Genomic DNA, 21,403 nt, shown 5'->3' with positions numbered 1-21,403 from the left:
TTCAAAATACAGTATTTTGGGTACTAAATACTTGTTTCCTCCTCTTCTCTGCCAGCCTTCGTTCAGGAGTTGCAGAAGAGAAGCACATAGTCCTGCTGGGGTTCAGGTGTGAGGGAGGGTGTGATGGATGGAGGTAGTTGGGGACCTCTCCTCTAATGCGCCCTCCCATGTAGCCCAGGGATTTCTCTCTTTCCTCCTACACATCTTCTCTTTTCCCTCACACAAAAACATGTGAGCATACCTGCTTACAAGTGCATCGTGCATATTCACTTCATGTAACCCAGGGAACTTCCTCACGTCGCCATCCGGCACTTTTCATCATCCCTCTCTAAACAAAATTGCGACGGTGGTCCCATGCATCCCATCCCCTCCCCCTGTTCATTCATCCTGTCCCCTCTCGTGATTTTCTGTTCATCCCATTCAGAGCACATAGCTACAGCCACATTTTGCCATCATGTACACTCATCATAACCCTCTTTTTCTGCAGAAACCCTGCTACTTGTGTCTTCTCCCTTCTGCTATCACCATTTACTGATAGAGCAGTCTTCAGTATTCAGGGACGATGTATTAGTCACGTTTTTACTGTAATAACAAGATGCTGGGATCCTTTTTTTTCTCAGTTGGCAAACAATTGTCTAACCTCAAACACTGCTGCAGATAGCTCACATCAGACGTCTGTGGTTAGTCTGTAATGGTAGTTGGAGGGTGAAAAACGACAATGGAGGACGGATCAGAGACTCCCTGACTGCTGCAGTGTGTCTCCGTCAAAGTGGACTAAAAAAACAGCACAACAAGCCTTCACTGCTGCGAGAAATGAGAGGACGAGGAGAAGACAAGCAAAGGGAATCTTACGGAGTGCTGTGAAAGAGGAGTGTGTTGTAGTTTTGTGATGTGTGAGAAATGTATTGCACTTGTTCCAGAGGAAGTGTGTCTGTGTGCCACGCTGCCTTGACAGACTATTCCCTCTCACTCAACATGAGATACATGTTGGCCGGTGCAGTGCTTCCCTCACTGTGCTCCCGCTAGTTTCTTTTTCTTCCATTCTAGCTATGTTTTCTAACTTTAAAAAACATGACAAACGGCCATGATGAGGTCAATTAATTTGGCCATGACCAACTGCCTTGAGAATAAATATATAAATATATATATATAAGGAAAAATATATATTTGTTTTGAGGGAAAATGTTAGCAAAAATAAAATGGTGTTTCTATTTTAATTGAAATGACTGGTGAATGGGGATTTTTTTCTTTCCTTTTTTTTCAATGATTGTTTTTCTTATGAAATGTTATTTTGGGTTTTCTTTTTTCTAATAGAGTCTAGGCTTTTTACACTGAAATATTAAGAAAACAGCTTAGAGACACTGGATTAGAAATACCTTTATAGTCGAATACAGCTGCTTCTTGAAATGCATTTCTTTGTCTTGAGTCATCTTTTGCTTCCTGCTTTGAGATTTCTTTGAATTATAATACATTTTCTATGAATTTGAGGGCTGTACTGCACAAACTTGCACTTAAATGAAAACTCCTGTTAAGGCGAGGCATTTAAATTAAAGACTGATTAAAAATGATATGCACGTTTTTTTTTGTTAGATTCAAAACAAATTTATTTTAACTTCTGTAACAATTTCAGCTGTGTTTCACATGACTTAATTCTAGACAATAAAAATGTGCTGACTGACTTAACATCCTTAAATTGGAAATGTTAAAGTATTATTGTCCCAAAAATACCCATAACTTGACAAAAAAGTGATTTGCGTTTAATTGCCTGGTTTCACTAACTTTGGCTGTTTGCTTGTTTGTGTTTTTCAAACTAATATTTCCTCAGAAGGGTTGCCTGTAGCTTTAACAACATGCTGTCATGGATTTAAAAGACTACTAATTTGAACTGACTTTATTAACATCTGTATAAAGTGCAGTGCAGAGGAACAATATTGTGCAAACATCCATATATCAATTCAGGTGCAGAGCTATGTGCAAACAAAGTGCAATAATTAGGGCTGATTATTTTCAGTATTGATTCATCTGGTCAACTCGTTTGGTCAATGAAATGTCCACTGCATTAAGTTTCTTGTTTTACCAACTCAAAATTAAGTAAGAAGTTTCCTAAAAACAGCATTTTCTGTAATCTTTGCATAATTTATTTTTAGTAATGATTAATTATCAAAATAGTTACATATTTTACTTATGATCGACCTATCGTTGCAGCTCTAGGAAGAACAAACGTGTAAACCAAAACTATAGAAATAGAAATAGTGTAAATATAAATACAAGTAGTAAAAACTAATCAAAGTGACTAAAATTGAATGGCGTGGTTTTACTGATTTTGATCATATGCATGTATTTCTTTATGAAATTAATGTTTTTTCTAATAACATTAGTTGGACTGATGCTTTAAAACATCACACTGTCATGTTTTTATTTATTTATTTCAATTCAATTGTAACTGAATTGACACACAAAGGCGATTTATGCGGTGTGTTTTAAGGAAGCTAAACTAAATTGTTAAGATACAAATATAAGAAACTACAAAGAAATTGTATTTATTATTCTTATTTTTTTAAATAATAAATTATGAAACCCCTCCATCCTTAATCCAGGGGCGTTCAGGGACCAGTGTCCTTCCAGAGGTTCCTGGATGATATTTATTTATTTTAATGTAATGTAATATAACTAGATGCCATTTATTTATTTATTTTTAATGTAATGTACTATATTGTAACGGAACTGACGCACATGGGCGATGTATGTGGTTCGTTTAAGGAGGATAAACTACTGTTACATTCTTACAAAGATAAGAAACAACACAGATAGTGTATTTATTATTCTTATGTTAAAAATAATAAATTATGAAACCCCTCCATCCTTAACCCAGGGGCGTTCAGGGACCAGTGTCCTACCAGAGCTCCCTGGATGCTTCCGGACTGAAGCAGGCTCTTTCCGCCGCCATTGCGGATTTCGGACAGAAGATCAGCCACTGCTATCCATCGATGCAGGGCAGGAAGCACTTACAGAAGGGGGACATATCTAACATTTTTTACCAGTAGCAGATTCCGGAAACACGATCACCAACACCGTATTTTACCTTTTATCGTGTCTTTTTGTTTTCACTGACTGGCTCCGACCTACACAGTGAGGAGGTCGAAGCTAGCGCGGTGCATAGCTAGCTGTACGGCTAGGATTTCAGGAGGAGGAGAAGCTAAAAGGAAACCCTCACCATGGCTCAAATCCTACCTATCCGCTTCCAGGAGCACCTGCAGGTATGTTAGCAAACCTTTATAGCAATGTGTGAACACATAACAAACGTTATCGTTATATCTTAATTGTACCCGCTTAGCTGCCGTTTGACAGCTAGCTAGCTAAGCTAACGTCAATACCAAACCCCCAGGAAGGAAGTGCGCCGGCTGTTGAAGACCATTTTTAGAATGGTCGTAGTGGACAAACGGTGGTACTACAGCTTCCCTGACGTCACGTCGGCCCAAAAATACTTTTTCTCATTGAATTATATTGGGAAAGAGTCGTCTGTAAATCAGCGTGTAATTTTATTTTAGCTAAATAAACTACCAAGCACGAACTTTTGTATAGCTCTCATTTGAATGACCTGGGTCTAAAAGTTGTAAAATGCGCTTAAAGCTGAATGCAATGTTATTTTCTCTCCCCATTCATTTGACTGGGCAGAGGGAGGGAGATCGGAGGCGGGGCTTGAGGGAAACTCAACTGCGCATGCTCTGTGGGCCCGCATACGGGTACCTTCTGAATCTACAGTCGTTTTATTTTGGGCTTCATGCGCCACTGAGCGACTCTCATAGGGATGAACGGTGTATTCAGTTATCTTCAGTTCAAAACCCGCAGCAAATGAATGACCTCCCCTCCCCCGTTTAGTCAGCAGCTAACGGCTAGCATCTCTCATTCATTGCACTGATGCTGTTGCTACGCTAGCCGAGGTTAGCTGTCATCGACGGACAGGGGGATAATACTTACATTAAACACGCTTCCATGACCTTCAGTGTGTAGTTCTTGTGGTATTGATATCTACATGGCTACATTTAGGTTAGCAAACATTAGGTATATTAGCTATCGTTACAGTAGATGGGTCGTGATGTTGCATTCACGTCACTAGAGATGTATTCAGTCTGCTAAATGCTAATCTGCTCTGATGTAGCTGTCATATTTTCCCTCTTTCTCTCTTATTCTTTTCTTATATATAAAATATGTACATCAAACATTATATACACATAACAGATTGACATCAGGGGTACATGTACAGAGATACATTATATTGTGTATATTTATATTGTGTATTCAATATATATATATATATATATATATATATATATACACCCTATACATGCATATCTTTCATTATTGTCATGTATATATTGTACACAATACACTGTTTGGCGTATATTGTTTATCTTCTACTGCGGATATATTTAGCTTTATTGTTGATTTTATGTTATTTACCTGTAATTTATGCAATGTATTATCTATGCTGCTGTGGTGATTTTCTTTTCCCAAATTGTGATCAATAAAGTATCAGTCTTTACAACTTATCTTTTATCCTATCTTAAAAAATAAAATAGGAACATATAAATACAATTGTGATTAAATACAAAAGGGCACATTTCAAGTAAAAATATGTATCAAATACACATGTGGTTCTTATCTTTTTAATAGTGGTTCCATATTCTTGTAATTCTTAGTAAAAAATCTGCAAAATTTGATTTAGAGACAGTCTATTTCTTCTTGTGAATGTCAAAAATTAGTTACAATATTTGTATCAAATCCATCACCCTTAAAGTTTATAAAAGTGTCCTCCTGCTGAAGTTGTATCGTTTTTCCCAAAGTCAATATCAATTTTAAATCTCTCTAGGGTCTTTTTCACAGTATGAAACATTTATGTAAATGTGTGATTGAAACCTCTTCAACCTTTATTATCATGTCGCTATAAAGTCATTATATCACATGGGATCTCTAATGTGATATTAAGCTAACTAGTAGCTGTGAAACTGTGGTCGGCTGCAAACTAAGCGTATGCCATTATTCAGTAATGTGGTGTCACGACAGGCCGTTTGAACTGGGTCCTGTAGTGGATTTTACCTGGAACATATATTATCTTATTTCCCAGCTGTCGGACGTTAAGTTAAGACATCATGTCGCCTCTGATGCATATGTTTTATATTATATTAGATTACATTACATTTGTTAGACGCTTTTATCCAAAGGGACTTGCATACATTCAGTACTGTGGACAATCCCCACAGGAGCAATTTGGGTTGAAGTGTCTTGCCCATGGACACAACGACATGCTGACTGCAGTGGGACTCGAACTTGCTATCCCCTGATTCGAAGTCCAGCACACTGTGTCCACTGAGCTACAGCCTCCCCCTAATTTCATATAACACCTGTATCCGGATCAGGTGCATCTAACTGCATTCGTAACAGTTGGTAGATGTGTTTGAAGTAGACGTGGCATCAATCTCGTCACATATTTAACAAATAACTTATGCAGACAATAAACAAACATGAACTCTAATACATGAAATAAATTCATTTATAGCATCTGCAATGTTCAGCAACGAGTGATGGCTGCTGGAATAATATGTTCTTTGTTGGGGGACTGTTATATGGTTGTTATATTTCTAAAGGATATTTGTATTCTTAATATTTATGTTCTTTACTGTGTACTTTCCCTGTATTTAAATATCCTCTACAATGTGTTTATTATATGTGCCAAACCCCAAAGTAAATTCCGTGTAAGTGAAAACGTACTATTTGGGAGTTTTTCTGAATCTAAACCTCCATCAGAAGGGCTAAGCAGTGAATTCAGTGTGCACAGGGTGGGAACAGTCATCTAAATAGAGCCGGTCATTACTGTGTGGTGTTCAGGGAGGGACCCTGGGTTAAGCTGTGACTCAACCAGCAGCCTGCTAGACCATTTAACAATTTCATTCAGAGAATCGCTCCTTGTGGGAGATAAAGATACAAATAGATTCAACAAATAAAATAAGATCTTCATAGTTTCCTCAATCAAAACGAAAACCGGTTCCCCCGTTTGCACACGGCTTCACAATTAGCGTTATCCGTAATTGTCCCAAGGCATGGGGAATAGTCTGTTTAATCAAAGATCTCAGCTGCTTGATGTATTTGTGATTATTGTTCTCCCTAAAATGTAAGAAATGAACCATTCAGGAAGCAGCACCTTGGATGACCTCTAACTATAAGTCGATATTCTCCAGTTTATTACATTTGTATTTTTATACAGAGAGAGTTTTTTTCTGTTATTTATCCAAGCCTTAATGATAGAGATGGGATGGACAAAATAATAGAAACACACATCAATGTATTGCAACTGTTACGGGGACCACAAGAAGGGTTTTTAAGGAGGGCATTGCACATCTATACCTGCAGTTCATAATGGTTATTAAACCAGAGCCCCAATGTGGACATCCATTGCAGAGTTGGAATAACTTAAACAAACCAGAGTTATAATAATAATAATTAATTATATTTTAAGCAACCCAAAGACACTTTAATACAGAAACAAAGGATGTATCGTTTATTTTAAAGCCCAATGTTAGCTTTGTACCTCAAAAATTAATTAATAGTATCATAAACGTTTGATTATTTTCTCCATTGGCTTTTTTTCGAGGGAACTCTTGCAATATTATCTTTCAGGTCGGCCTTCAAAAGCACGCCATCACTGCACCAATCTATTTGTATGATGTATTTCTGTAAAAAAAAAGTGCTTTCAAATCATTCTATGGATGATGCCTTTTAAGATATGTAATATATTTACCTAAAAGACCACACCTTTTAATAAGTATTGTCACGATTTTGTTGCGTAGGACTGTGTTTTCCATGGACTGCTTCTTTAAACAAGTCGTGTGTTCATATCTCAGCTCCAGAACCTGGGAATCAACCCGGCCAACATTGGGTTCAGCACTCTGACCATGGAGTCTGATAAGTTCATCTGCATCAGAGAGAAGGTGGGTGAGCAGGCCCAGGTGGTCATCATCGACATGGCCGACCCCAACAACCCCATCCGCCGGCCCATCTCCGCAGACAGCGCCATCATGAACCCTGCCAGCAAAGTTATTGCCCTTAAAGGTAAGCTAATGCTACAAAGCACGTGTTAGCGCTGTTAGCTTAACGTGACACCTAGAGAGGAAAGTTTGTGGAAACTCAGAAGTAATTTCTTTGGCCGTTCACACGGTGCTTTTTTAATACATCGGGTCATTTGTGTAAATTTGGTTTGTGTTGTCAGTCAGTTACGTAGCTGTCACAGTCTGCTTTTCATTTTGATGTTCATATGTAGACCACCTCATAACTGTCTGTCAGGTAACTGAAATGCAGTGTAAGAATTTAAAATGTAATAATATTTGAGGAAAGGTAGCCGTAGCACTAGAGAGTAAACTGTCATGCTGTCATGAATGCTTTGTCTATTTTGCTTGTTTTTTGCTCTTTTTTCATTTCCTACTGCTTTCTTATGTTTGCAGACGGTAAGTTGAATTTTACATATCATGAGTTGTCAAAGTGTACTCCTGTTTGCACTGTCTTCTTGAGATGTTTTGCATAGTTGGTAATTTTGTAATGAATGCTTGGATTTACAATAACAGTGCAAAGCAAGCATAGCAAAATCAAGAGGGCAGCTTAAAGGACTTCTTTGTTGTGTGTGTGTGTGTTTGTCCCATTTGCTGTACATATATTTTATATTACAGCTGACCATTTTCTAAAACATAGTTGAATGAAAACACTTATTTTGAGGTAAAAGATGAAGGCAAACGTAGGCAACAGAAAAGCCTGTACCGAACAAATAATGGCTGCCCTTTTTATAAATACATTTGAAAAAGGATGTCAGCATTCAATAGTACAGTTCCTACGTCACTTTAAAACTGCCTGTCACAATACGAAAGCACTTCCGTTACATCATCTGCCAGAAAATTGTCTTTAAATAATCTTTAATTTAACATCGAAAGACGACAAACCCTCAACCAAGCAAAAATACCTCTTAGATTAAAACATTTTAAATATTATGTGCCCTGGAAAATGGTTGGTAGTAATGTACAGTATGCAGTAAAATGGTTTAAAATGATAATTTAAACAATGGGAAAATCAAGCAAGCAGTGACATGTATTGATTAACTGTAGGTACTGGATTGGCTGTCTTTTGGATGTGTTTCTATAAAGATATTTAATGTGCCTTATGTGTGGAGCAAAAATGAAACACTAGTTGTTATTATTAAAATGTAGTGCCATTGGCCTGAGTTGTTAGAATGAAATATACTCTTAGTAGTTTTATGTTGGTTAGCAGACAGTCCTGCAGATTTGTAAATTGACCGGCACATCGTTGGTTTGGTTCTCTACCTCCTTCAAATTGATGCTTATCCGAATTTGGCTCTTGTTGTGATATAATTCAGATTTTACATGAAGTTAATCTACTGTATGGAGTATTAGAACATGTCTTGCTTTGGTGCCCCTTGTGGTACGATCAGAGATGACAGGGAGATGCACAGTTACTCATAACAACCACATGTAAAGAGAATCTGCAGAGATGAATCCAAATGTGTTCTGTGTGTTTCGGGGTCATTTTCCCCATTTTTGGCCTGTTGGAAGATCTTCACCTCCTTCCTCTTCACATTATGTCAAAGGAGTAATCTCCAGTGGCTTATAAAACCTCTTCAGTGTGTGTTGAATAACCTCTATTTATAAGTGCAGTTACAGTGTTTGTGCTCGAGAATAATCGTCACTTCACTTTTTGTCTGTATTTCCTGTAGCCACACACAGTTTGACCAAAGCATTTGTTTAAAAATATCACTGTATGCATTGTCACTCATGTGCTGTACTGCCCTTATGGGTTTTAGTTAGATTCCATCTAAAATATATGTCTTGGGCACAAAGAGTTGGTGTGTGTTTCTTCGAGTGTTACCAAGTAGTATGGGTGTGATGCGTCCTTCCCCATCCCATCTGTTTGTGTGCTTTGTGGTCGTCTTTTGCCAATCTGCATTCAGATTAGGGCTGCACGATTTGGGGAAATAATCTAATTGCGATTTTTCTGACAGATATTGCGATTCGATTTGCGATATTTGTTTTTAAGCGACCCAACGGAAGTTTATTGTAAAATGCGGCCATATCTCCGGCTAGGAAGGTCGTATCAACGTGCTCCTGTCTCTAGCACCCCCGCAGCCCGAGCTACGAGTGAAATAACTAAACTTACATGAAACTTCCGTTGGGTTGCTTTAAAGTCAAGCTTCAGTTTAAGATTCACCCTGTAATAGATGTAACACATGTGATGGAGCATTACTAACCTGACTCAGATGGTTTGTTTCACCAAACCATCTAGGAAAGCTCCATTGGAAGCCATTTGGAAAAGGGCAGGCACTTTCAAAAATACTTGGCAGGTGATTGGATCAATCTGTCAATCACCTTCTATCATGGGCCACTTCTGATTGGTTAACAATGGCTGGTACATGTGGAGCACAGCTGAGCCCGATTTGATAATCGCATCATTTCAAATCGCGATTTCGATTCAAAATCGTTCAGCCCTAATTCAGACCCACCCCAAATTTGACATTCATTTCTTTATGTCCATTACATTGACTACCAGGTCAAGAGTAGAGAGGCCCGTTCACATTGCAGCTCACAAATCTCGCTTGCTTTGCAAATACAGTGGCCTCATTGAAATATATGAGGGGAAACTGCATTTTCTTTAATGCAGATTTGTTATTGTTCTTTCATAGTAAAATGCATCAGACCTAACTGAATGCAGATCCCACAGTGGCTGCCCTTTTGGTGCTCTTGCCTCTTGTTTTCACTCTGGTTCTGGCTTCTTGTTTGGTCCTTCGGTGTCACTAAACCCTGACTAACACATGGATCCAGTGATTGGACGTTGGTATGCCCGAATCCTGTGTGTACTCCAAGAGTCTGCTGTAATGTGTGTTTTTCTGTGGTAGTCACTTAATGATCGTGGTGCTTCTATTTTATTTTTATCATCATTTTTTTTTATGGTGGGGGTCACTGCGTTAACCTTATCTCCTGATATCCACAGCGGCAAAGACCCTGCAGATCTTCAACATCGAGATGAAGAGCAAGATGAAGGCTCACACCATGACAGACGACGTGACCTTCTGGAAGTGGATCTCCCTCAACACCGTCGCCCTGGTCACAGACAACGCGGTCTACCATTGGAGCATGGAGGGCGACTCTCAGCCAATCAAAGTGTTCGACCGTCACTCCAGCCTGGCAGGATGTCAGATCATCAACTATCGGACAGACGCCAAGCAGAAGTGGCTGCTGCTCATCGGCATCTCAGCACAGGTGATCACTCTGACTGAATATCGTTAATCGACGTACTTAAAGGTCCCATGTCATGGCCATTTCTACTGATCATAATTCCATTGTTGAGGTATACTAAAATAAATCTATATTGTGCAATTTTCCAAACTCACATTGGTTTCGCATACAGCATCTCTGTATAGTATGTGTATTCACTCTCTGTCCTAAACGGCTTGTTGGAGCTCCTGCCCCCCCCTCCCTATGAGCCCAGTGGCCGTCTGCGAGACAGCGAGACACCGCGGAACTCAGCCTGGTCACACACACACACCCGCAGCCTGGCTGGGAGTTTGTGTGTGTGCCCAGGCTGAGTTCTGCGGTGTCTCGCTGTCTCGCCGACCCCACACAAGTGAGCCAGCTCACAGTGTCCCGCTCCTCGCAGCAGCGAGCCTCGCAACGTCCCGCCGAGTGTGTGTGTGTGTGTGTGTGAGGAAGTCCGCGGATTGGTCCAAACGTAACGGCTCCGCGGACGTAAAGTAGCGGCTCCGCGGATTGGTCCATTTGGACCAATCTGCGGAGCCGTTATGTAACGTCACTATACCACTATACCTGAAATACGTCACTATACCCAAGAAGTAAACAATGGAAAAAGAGAAATCTCCAACGAAGCGTTCTGGGGCAGCATAGACAGGTCTTTTCTGTGATAGAGTTTTACTCGCTACAGGGTGTACTTTGAGGGTTTGTGACTGCAGACCATTTACATGCAGAAAAAGCTACATAACACACAAGGGGACGGGTAATAACCAGAAAAGCATGACATGGGACCTTTAATACTCATCCTCAGCAAACATTTATTGCAGCAGAATAGCAGTGCAACAGTTTATTAATATTTATAATTAAAACTTAATTTAGTAAAACTGCATTGTTCATATATACGTCTTTATTCACGCTGAACTTGGTGTTTTTAGTATCCTCCGCTGTCACTGTAGGATAAAAACCTCTCAACTGCTCTGTTTGTTAGCTTGAAAAGTGAGCGGGCAATCTCTGTTCTTCCTTAATCTGCATTATCTGTACATGCATGAACTAAAAGCTTGTGATTTATATTATTATTAAACCATTTAATTGTATGAATATCCATTAAAGGTGGGGTAGGTAATTCACTTCAGAAACACTTTTTGTTATATTCCATGGAATGCTCTTAACATCCCGATAGCAATGAATATATTAAATGCTTTGACAATAAATCCATAAAAAAATGTCATCTGTGGAAGCCGTGGTACTGTAAAAAGCACGACCAATCATCTGAGCCGGCCCGGCTAAAATAACTGGATGGCCTACCTGCCTGTCAGCCTTCCATCTCGTGCACAAACTTATCTCGTGCCCTCATTGGTCATGTGCGCGTTCGTGTGTGTTGGAGGAGGGGCTCTGTAAGGAAGTCTGAAGGAAGGAGCAGATCTTTTTCGGCTGCGTACTTTCAAATTCTAGCGCACTCAAGCTGGTTTCTCCATTCTTACCTACCCTACCTTTTTAAATGGTATAAAATATATCTCATTACCATAAAAAATTTATCGTAATAATGGATAATGAAAACGGATATTTGTTTTCCTGGCTCATAAAAAGGGAAAGAATTCAAATAAAATAAACATCGGCATTAATACCGGCTTAGAAACTTGATAACCGTGCATCCTTAATTTGAATGTTTTTTACCAGGAAAAAAATGCCTTTATAATTCAGAACCAATATTTGTGCTGCAAGCAGAGGTGTTAAAGAATCAATACAACTGAAAATTATCTTAATGCAACAATAAATCAGACGCCTTAATGTGGATTTTTTCTTTTCCTAGCAAAACCGTGTGGTTGGAGCCATGCAGCTGTACTCTGTGGACAGGAAGGTGTCTCAGCCCATCGAGGGGCATGCCGCCGGCTTTGCACAGTTTAAAATGGAGGGCAACACTGAAGAATCCACCCTGTTCTGCTTCGCTGTGCGAGGACAGGCCGGAGGAAAGGTAATGACAGCACTGCAGAGACTAAACGCTGGCACCTGCGGAGATAAAGAGCTCAGGATAACGCTCATTTTAAATGTGTATAAGGAACTTTTCAGAGGCTCTTGTATCCTGACTGCTTCTCCTTTTGCCTCCATCTCTTTTTACTTGTAGCTGCATATCATTGAAGTAGGGACCCCGCCCACTGGGAACCAGCCGTTTCCAAAGAAAGCTGTCGATGTGTTCTTTCCTCCAGAAGCACAGAACGACTTCCCTGTGGCCATGCAGGTAACAAAACCACTTACAAGAAGACACGTAGAGCCTGTTAGCTTTTTTCAAACTACTATTTGCCACATGGGTCAAAACTCTCCGTTTATTATCGTTATTTCTTCAAACAAAAAAGATTTTCCAAAAGGCCAGTACAAAACTCCCCTCAGGGTGTGACCTCGCTCTCTGACCTGGCATTACTTAGCCTTGGTTTAATTTCTCCTTTACACTTCCTAACCAGATTTCTCTTTCTGCACATGTAGATCAGCTCCAAGCAAGACGTCGTCTTCCTCATCACCAAATACGGCTACATCCACCTGTATGACCTGGAGACTGGAACGTGTATCTACATGAACCGGATCAGCGGGGAGACCATTTTCGTCACTGCCCCCCATGAGCCAACTGCCGGCATCATCGGAGTCAACAGGAAAGGACAGGTACGCTGACATAGATGTTAAACTAACTATCAAAAGCAATTTCTTCCTGCAGGCTGCTTCTTATTTGGATTGATTGGATGAAATGGCATCAGGTATCGGTTAACAAATGTTTGTAGGATTAAGTCAAATAATTCAAATGTATAATTATTTAAGAAGGGACAATGCACATGATTCAACATGAGCACTCATCATGTAGTCCATCATGTAAAAGTGGCAGATGTAGCTATGGAGGGTGATCTTTATCTGCAGTCCCTGGCAGGTTGATGACATGTCAAGAAAAACATCCAAGAACACATCCGCACAAACACATGAGCAGTATCGAAGCACGATTCCAGCACACAATAAAGCACAGATAAGCATCTAATATTGCTATTATGAGCATAATAAGGCCATCATTTGTGCCCCTACTGCTCTGATTGGTTAGCTGGCCGACACTGTTGTGATTGGTCAACCTCTTAGAGATGTCCTGCCCCTTAGCCTATCACGTACAATATGTTGGAGCGCTAGCAAATAGACGCGCGAGTGTTACATAGTGATGTCACTATGTTACAGAAGTAAACAAAGGAGTCGAATGGAGGCGTTTCAGGAAAGGGGGTGGGGGGGGGGGGGGGGTGGGCGAGAAAACTCCATCTGGAGGAAACGCAGGGATTTTAGCCTTTGCAGACCATTTACATGCACACAAACCTTTAGAACACAATACAGGAAAGGAAAAAAACCTAAAAAGCAGAATAGGAGCTCTTTGACGTTATTTCTGATATTTGTTGGTTATTTATTTTCCCTGAGCCCTCTGTCTCTCAGCATGTGTCCTTGGGTGTTGTCGTGTGACCTTGACAGAGAATTCTCTGAAAATAACCGAGTGCAGCGGCATATTCGCTGTCGGGCATCTCGTGACAGTCACAGCAGGATGGCTAAGCCTTGCCAAGCAGACACAATCTAATCCTGTTACTGCTCTGTGCTCTTATCTGCAGCTCTAGCCTGTACAGCTCTCTGTAACACACACACACACACACACACACACACACATACACACACACACACACACACACACACACACACACACACACACACACACACGTAACACGTAACACTACACCAGGCAATCCCTCCCTGTAATTTAGGAAGGTGACAAGTACAGGTCTTAGGATCTAATTCACTTAAATCTATTTTTGCGTCCAGAGATTTGAGCGTCAATAGAGTGCACTGTTTATACCAGGCAGGTGTCAAATGAGTTATCAATCAATCAATGTTCATTTATATAGCCCAATATCACAAATGTTACATTTGTCTCAGTGGACTTCACAGTTTGTACAGAATATCAGTATGACAATACGACACCCTCTGTCCTTAGACCCTCACATCGTACAAGGAAAAACTTCCAAAGAAGGAAAAACCCCACAGTTTAAAGGGGAACATGGGAGAGCAACAGAGGAGGGATCCCTCTCCCAGGACGGACAGACGTGCAAAAGATGCCGTGTGTAAATTGAAGAGATAATACATTTTACAGCATAGGTAGACCAAATGTTTGGAAATGCATGTGTCTATAATAAGAAGATGAATCCACGAGGATGTCAACAATCCTGTGGGAGCCATCAGGGAAGTAGTATGATGAGTCAGACAGGACCACAGTGACAGGTTCAGCCACGACTCGAAGTCCAGGACTCAAATCCAGAACTCAGGATAGAGGATCCAGGACACAGGACTCAGGATCCAGGACACAGGACCACAGCAACAGGATCAGCCACGACTCAGGATTCCGGTGTAGATAGACACCAAAAAGAAATTTGGGGGAAGCTGGGTTATTCGGAACATGAGAGTACACAGGTACAGACAGACAGAAGGAAGAAGCAAGGTGTCCCCCGACAGTCTAAGCCTATAGCAGCTAAACTAACGTGTCTAAAGAAGGCGGTCCTTGAGATTGATTTTATGTGGGCGTTAAAAGATAAATCCTGATCAAATATAACACCAGTTATCTTCTGTTGTGTACAGATAATAAAGAGTGCATAATGTGTTTCTCTAGGTGTTGTCTGTGTGCGTGGAGGAGGAAAACATCATCCCTTACATCACCAACGTGCTCCAGAACCCGGACCTGGCGCTGCGCATGGCCGTCCGCAACAACCTCGCCGGTGCTGAGGAGCTGTTCGCCCGCAAATTCAACACTCTGTTTGCAGCGGGGAATTACTCCGAAGCTGCCAAGGTGGCGGCCAACGCACCCAAGGTACTGCCACCGTCAGGGTTGTGAGGGGTACCATATTACTAGTTACCCGTTAATGTCAAGTGCAAGAAATCCAAGAGAAAATAAATATCAATAAGATGTTTTTTTACTGAAGTGTATTATGTAAGACAACAGAACAATGTGACCTTAGAAAAGCAGAAACCAAGATATTTAGGATCAAAAATGTTTTAATTGACAGGAAAAGCTGCCTTTCATTCAGCATATTCAGGCAGTAGCCTATACACCCACAATGAAACACATAAGCACATACTACAGTTTGAAAAGCAGAAATAAAATCTGACCTGAGAAAATGCTCCTTTTTAGTTTCATACACACAGTTAAGCTCACACACACTATTTTATGAACATTTAGATATGTAACAGCAATCTGATTACGTCTTTTTGAATGTAACTATAGGGGAATACAGTTACCTTTGGATCCTGATAACGTAATCCTGTTACATGTAATCAGTTACTTCCCAAACCTAATGCTACTGTTACTAAATTACCTCCATTCCTGTTTTCTCCCCAGGGTATCCTGCGGACCCCAGACACCATCCGTCGTTTCCAGAGTGTTCCCGCCCAGCCGGGCCAGACGTCTCCGCTGCTCCAGTACTTTGGCATCTTGCTGGACCAAGGCCAACTGAACAAGTTTGAGTCTCTGGAGCTGTGCAGGCCTGTCCTGCAGCAGGGCCGCAAGCAGCTCCTGGAGAAGTGGCTGAAAGAGGACAAGGTGTGTGTCCAGTGTTTGATTTCTCAATGTATTGAAACACACCTGCTTTTTGGAAATTCTATAGATTCAAGGCTTTTATTGTCATGTGTGCATCGCTACAGTGTAGATATGACAATGAAAATCTTAGGTCACAGGCTCCTCCAACAGAGCAACACAATAAAACAGATAAAATAGTGCAAGTAACTACAAATAGAATAGAAATAGTGCAATAAGAGTCTATATACAAGTAATTGGAATATGATATATTAGATAAATAAGTTGCAAACAGATGAATGTTATGGATGTTCATTCAAAAGTTCAGGTGTTTAACAGATGTTGTTTCAGCAGTTCAGTTGTTTAGCAGTCTTATTGCCTGTGATATGAAACTGTCTCTGAATCTGGTGTAACCCTAACCCTAAACAATGTGTCCCAAAGCAAGAGATACATTTTTTGTTGGGAAGAAACACGTGTGTTTGTGTGTGTGTGTAGCTGGAGTGCTCTGAGGAGCTCGGAGACTTGGTGAAGTCTGTAGATCCCACTCTGGCCCTCAGCGTCTACCTCAGGGCCAACGTCCCCAACAAGGTCATCCAGTGCTTTGCAGAGACCGGACAGTTCCAGAAGATTGTCCTCTACGCCAAGAAGGTTTGTGACGCTGCCTGACTTTATTTTATATTTAATATCCGACTAGGCTGCTGTGGAGACGAAACTCTTTTGCTGCGTCGTGATTTGCTGTTGTCTTTACCTTTGTGACCTGCTCTATCAAAATCAGCCACATCGAAACACATCTAGAGTTACACACACCGTTGGAAACAGTATATTCTTAGCTTTCCAATAATATCCTTATGTGTTTGTCCTGCAAATATTCCTTTACATGCTTCAACGCCGAATGTATCTTCTGGATGTGCCAACAATATTTGAATATTTTTAAAGCCAAGAATTAGTTTAAAATCAACCAAAACCACAAAATAACCAAAACATAAATGACAGAAATTCATGATTATCTAGCCGTTGGGACGTCTGACTGATTTTGATAGAGCAGGTTCAAATGTCTCCGTAAAATGGCGAACCTCAGTGGTATGGATATGTAGTTTAAAGCTGTTGTTGTTCCTGTAGGTTGGCTACACTCCAGACTGGATCTTCTTGCTGAGGAACGTCATGCGCATCAGTCCGGAGCAGGGCCTGCAGTTCTCCCAGATGCTGGTCCAGGACGAGGAGCCGCTTGCTGACATTACACAGGTAAAAAAAAAAACACGTTTTCACAGGGACGTGGGAAGGGAGGGGTGCTGAGGGGGCTGCAGCACCCCCATCTGTTGGCGGAGAGTTGTAACTGCAACGCCAAAAGGTTCACTAAACAAATCAATAAAAACGGTTGAATTGACAAGTAATAGTCTGCTACTAGTATTGCTACTACTATGTCTCATAAACGTATATTAGATTTCTTTAATGGCCCCAAAGCCAAACAACCAAAAAACCCTATCGACTCGGAGTCCCTGCAGGTGGACACAGACAACTGTCACTCCAGCAACCCGGAGGAGAGAACACCCGCGGCCGCAGCTCTTGTTAACGACGTTGCCCCCGTCCAGCAGCTAACAACAACTCAGTTGCCCTCGGTGAAGTGCCTTGCCAGCCCAAGGACTTTACATTCCCTGCCAGGCGGTTTGGAAAGGAAACATTCACCCGATCCTTCAATTCAGGCTGGTTTAAACAGTGGACATGGCTTCACTATATAAAAGAAAATGATAATGCGGTGTGCTTCTTCTGTTGCCCTGCAATAGAGAATAAGCTCGTCAGTGCAGACAAGAACAGGGATGGGAGTTTTGTTAAAGGAGGGTTTAACAACTGGCGAAAGGCAGGGGAAAGATTTAGGGAGCTTGAGAAGTCCCATCAACGGAGGCCGTCAACAAACATTAAAACGAACACCAATTAATGCGCTGCTCTCACAAGCTGTTGCTAAGGAACAAATGACTGCACAGACTGTGACTTATTTCCACCACCCCTGAGCGCAAGACCACCTTCGGTGTTCTGTAGCCTATGCTGTGTGCGCGCGAAGAGAGAGTCAGAGAGAGTGAGAGAGAAGTTCAGAGTTACTCGTTATTAATATTTTCGGGTTTTTGCTCTGTGTTCACTTAAATAAAATAAATAAATACGTTCATTTAGCGCTTTTCTAGAATATCGCACAGCCGAATTCACAAAAATGTGCAATTGTGTAAAATGTGTAAATGGTCACTGTTAGAAACCTATGATTATTCATGTAGGCCTATTGCGTTTTAATCTGTTTAATCTCTGTTAACTCTGCATCTGTTATTGTTATACAATCCGGTTCGCAGTGCGCGCTATAAAGTTCAAGTGCGTTGTTATTGCTACCCGGCTGCGTCTCAATCAACAATAAATCGTCTTCTGATTAGAAAAAAACCTGCTGCATTTCGTGTGTGAAATCCCCCCGCCCCCCGCACCCTCTGACTGACTTCCCGCGTCCCTGCGTTTTCACCATGAATTCATAACACAAGCACCTACATCTCATCATATTGGCAAACATGGGAATATGTGGGAGAGAAACTGGAGATTTTACATGCATTTACATCGGTGTTAATTTCGTCAACGAAAACTATGACGAAAAATGTTCGTCAACGACCTTTTTTACATGACTAAGACGAGACGATGACGAGCTAAAAATAGATTCTTGATAACGAAAATTTGACGAAATGTATATTTAGTTTTCGTTGACGAGACGAGACGGGACTAAGGTGTTAATGGTGGACTATCGGACATTCAAAATGCAGGGTATTTCCCCCCAATTGCCCGTCTTGTCTGTCAAAATGCATCTTACATTTCTAACTTGCAATATCATTATTTCCGCTCTCTTCACTCCAGAAGAGCGATCTCCTCTCTGTGTGCGGGGGGCGGGGCCTAACAGACACGCTGCAGCGGCACACAGAGATCTGCCGGGGACGGAGCGTTCAGAAGTATAGAGACACTACAAGTCTCGATGTGGACAAAGCTCGTTTGCCATGTTTTCGCGTTGACACGAGTAGAGTAGTCTGTCCAAACAGCCGGCCAAAAGGCGTCATATTCAGTCGGAGAAATGCACAATTTTCGACTTCCTTAACTCGTAGCTCTGTTGCCCCAATTACGAGTAACGTTATCACATCAGCTGTGCAGAGGTGGGAGAAGTAGCCTACTCAGATCTTGTAGCTAAGTAAAAAAATACCATAGTGTAGAACGAGTTCCTCAAGTCAAAGTATGATCATCAAAATATATTTAAAGTAGCGACAGTAAAAGTAGTCATTGTGCAGATTGGTCCATTTCAGAATAATATATATGATATGTTTTATAATGATTGATCATGAAAGTGTTCTCAAAGCTGGTAAAGGTGCAGCTAGTTTGAATGACTTTGTATACTGCAGGGTAGCTTGTGAATTTACTCCAGGTGGAACTAAAGTCTGATTTAACACTTGATTATATTTCACATCATTCATCCACATCTGTAAAGTAACTAAAGGTATTAAATACATGTAGTGGAGTAGAAGTACACAGTAGCATAACATTTAAATACTCCAGTAAAGTACAAGTACCTCAACATTTTACTCAAGTACAGTACAATATTTAAAAATAATTATATATATTTCATTTATTTCATTTATTTCACATTTAAATAAAGCAATTAATTCGGTTAACAATTTGTTAGTTTTTTCCTTTAAAAAAATAACAAAAAGTAAATACAAGAATGCCGTTAAAGTACCGGATCGATAAGCAGTATTGATAAGACTAGTAGTTCCGTAGAAAACCTTAACGATACCCATCCCTAGATATTACACAAGTAAAGTGTTAAGAGAGTGAAATGTTGCTTTACGAATTTCAACACTTGATGCTGTCACCTTGATTCCAATGTCAGAAACCTGTATTTGCCTAACTGAATTGGTTTAAAGAGAGAAAACATTTTGACTAAAAGTTGACTAAAATGTAATTTTTCATCGACTAAAACTAGACTAAAACTATGAAGGATAGAAATGACTAAAATGTGACTAAAACTAATAACCATTTTCGTCTAAAGACTAAGACTAATGGCGCAGTTCCACTACAGCGCAGAGCTCGCTTTAAGCGTGCCGTGTCGTGCTGTGCCCGTTTTTGGTTGTGCTTCCACTAGGCCTAGTTCCGGCCCGGCCCGGCCCGGGGCCACTTTTTCACGTCTTTTCTGGCCCAAGAAAATTGTGGTTCTATCGAGGCCAACAAACAGGGCTGAGTCGGGCTGAGTATGCTACACTAGAGAGAGGAGCGCTGGCAAGGGGGCTACAACTACAACAAGATGGACATATTTGACCGTGATTTAATTGTAATACACGTTTCAAAATGATGCCGAAGTAACAACATACTGATACCGGTTAGTAAAAACCATGAATTAATGCTTTGTCAAGTCTGCAGACAGACGGCAGGCGAAAAACCTTTTAAAATGCGTATTTTTCTAGATGGAGATTGGCTAAGCTAACGCAGTATATGCTCCGACCGTCCACACTCACAACAACGGCCTATACAGACATAAATAAAGCAGCGACTGTATTCACCATGACACAGGCAGTCTGTGGTTTGTACTTGTTTAACTTTTGTCTAGTTTCTGAACATATATAAGGAGCTGTGAGCTCTGAGTGCTAACAGCTAACGGCTGTGTTGTGTTTCTGGAGTTCTCATTGAAGATGACGTCACGGCTCCGCCTACACTGCGTTACTATAGTAACTACCCCAGTTCCTAAACTGTAATGGAAGCGCAGCATGAAGTGAGTCGGCCCTGTTAAGGCCAAGCCGTACCGAGCCGTACCGAGCGTGGCCGAGGCCGACCGTGTAGTGGAAATGTGCCATTAGACTAAATCAAAAACAGCTGCCAAAATTAACACTGATTTACATGCACAAAAACCTATATAACACACTACATGAATAAAGCAGAATAGGGCTGAAAATATGTAGTCTTTTTGAGACATTAATGATTATTGTTTATTTCTCTCTGTTCCAGATCGTTGATGTGTTCATGGAGTACAACCTGATCCAGCAGTGCACATCCTTCCTACTCGATGCCCTGAAGAACAACAGACCCATGGAGGGACCCCTGCAGACACGCCTGCTGGAAATGAATCTGGTGCACGCTCCACAGGTACAGAAACTAACTGAATTTAGTTCAGCTGATCATACATGCCCACATTACCATATTGCTGAGTTACAAATTGATGACTGCCATTTATCCAGATCTATTCTCGTTGCATTTCCTTTTTGCAAAGTGTGCTGTCTCAGGCATACCTTCAGACAGTGTTGAAATGTTTTTGTCCCTGTGTCCGGTCTTGCAGGTTGCAGACGCCATCCTGGGCAATCAGATGTTCACCCACTACGACCGCGCTCATGTGGCTCAGCTGTGTGAGAAGGCCGGTCTCCTGCAGAGGGCGCTGGAGCATTACACCGACCTGTATGACATTAAGCGCGCTGTGGTGCACACACACCTTCTCAACCCAGAGGTACAACGCAGACCAAGGGAAAATACTCAAATG

General features: G+C 41.0%; 2 protein-coding genes across 5 annotated transcripts in view; both read left to right on the top strand.

Annotated features, from left to right (window-relative positions):
- vaspb (vasodilator stimulated phosphoprotein b) overlaps positions 1–1,568 on the top strand; it is a 32,947-nt gene extending 31,379 nt beyond the window's left edge. For all 3 annotated transcript variants that reach the window (XM_034114721.1, XM_034114720.1, XM_034114719.1), the window contains one exon: positions 56–1,568. In XM_034114721.1, coding sequence (XP_033970612.1) covers positions 56–90 — 35 coding nt within the window. In that variant the 3' untranslated portion in view covers positions 91–1,568. The remainder of the gene's footprint in view (positions 1–55) is intronic.
- A 1,348-nt stretch (positions 1,569–2,916) lies between these two features.
- Positions 2,917–21,403, top strand: part of LOC117470149 (clathrin heavy chain 1) — a 35,129-nt gene continuing 16,642 nt past the window's right edge. The window contains exons 1-13 of one of the 2 annotated variants that reach the window (XM_034114729.1): positions 2,917–3,257; positions 6,900–7,107; positions 7,497–7,499; positions 10,045–10,313; positions 12,112–12,273; positions 12,424–12,537; positions 12,780–12,953; positions 14,971–15,168; positions 15,697–15,897; positions 16,366–16,518; positions 16,990–17,112; positions 20,878–21,015; positions 21,206–21,370. In XM_034114729.1, the coding sequence (XP_033970620.1) occupies positions 3,216–3,257; positions 6,900–7,107; positions 7,497–7,499; positions 10,045–10,313; positions 12,112–12,273; positions 12,424–12,537; positions 12,780–12,953; positions 14,971–15,168; positions 15,697–15,897; positions 16,366–16,518; positions 16,990–17,112; positions 20,878–21,015; positions 21,206–21,370 (1,950 nt within the window). In that variant the 5' untranslated portion in view covers positions 2,917–3,215. The remainder of the gene's footprint in view (positions 3,258–6,899; positions 7,108–7,496; positions 7,500–10,044; positions 10,314–12,111; positions 12,274–12,423; positions 12,538–12,779; positions 12,954–14,970; positions 15,169–15,696; positions 15,898–16,365; positions 16,519–16,989; positions 17,113–20,877; positions 21,016–21,205; positions 21,371–21,403) is intronic. The other variant, XM_034114730.1, reaches the window with a different exon arrangement.

This window comes from Trematomus bernacchii, unplaced genomic scaffold, assembly GCF_902827165.1.
Source record: "Trematomus bernacchii unplaced genomic scaffold, fTreBer1.1, whole genome shotgun sequence".
NCBI lineage: Eukaryota > Metazoa > Chordata > Actinopteri > Perciformes > Nototheniidae > Trematomus > Trematomus bernacchii.
This window is presented reverse-complemented; position numbering and strand designations above follow the sequence as displayed.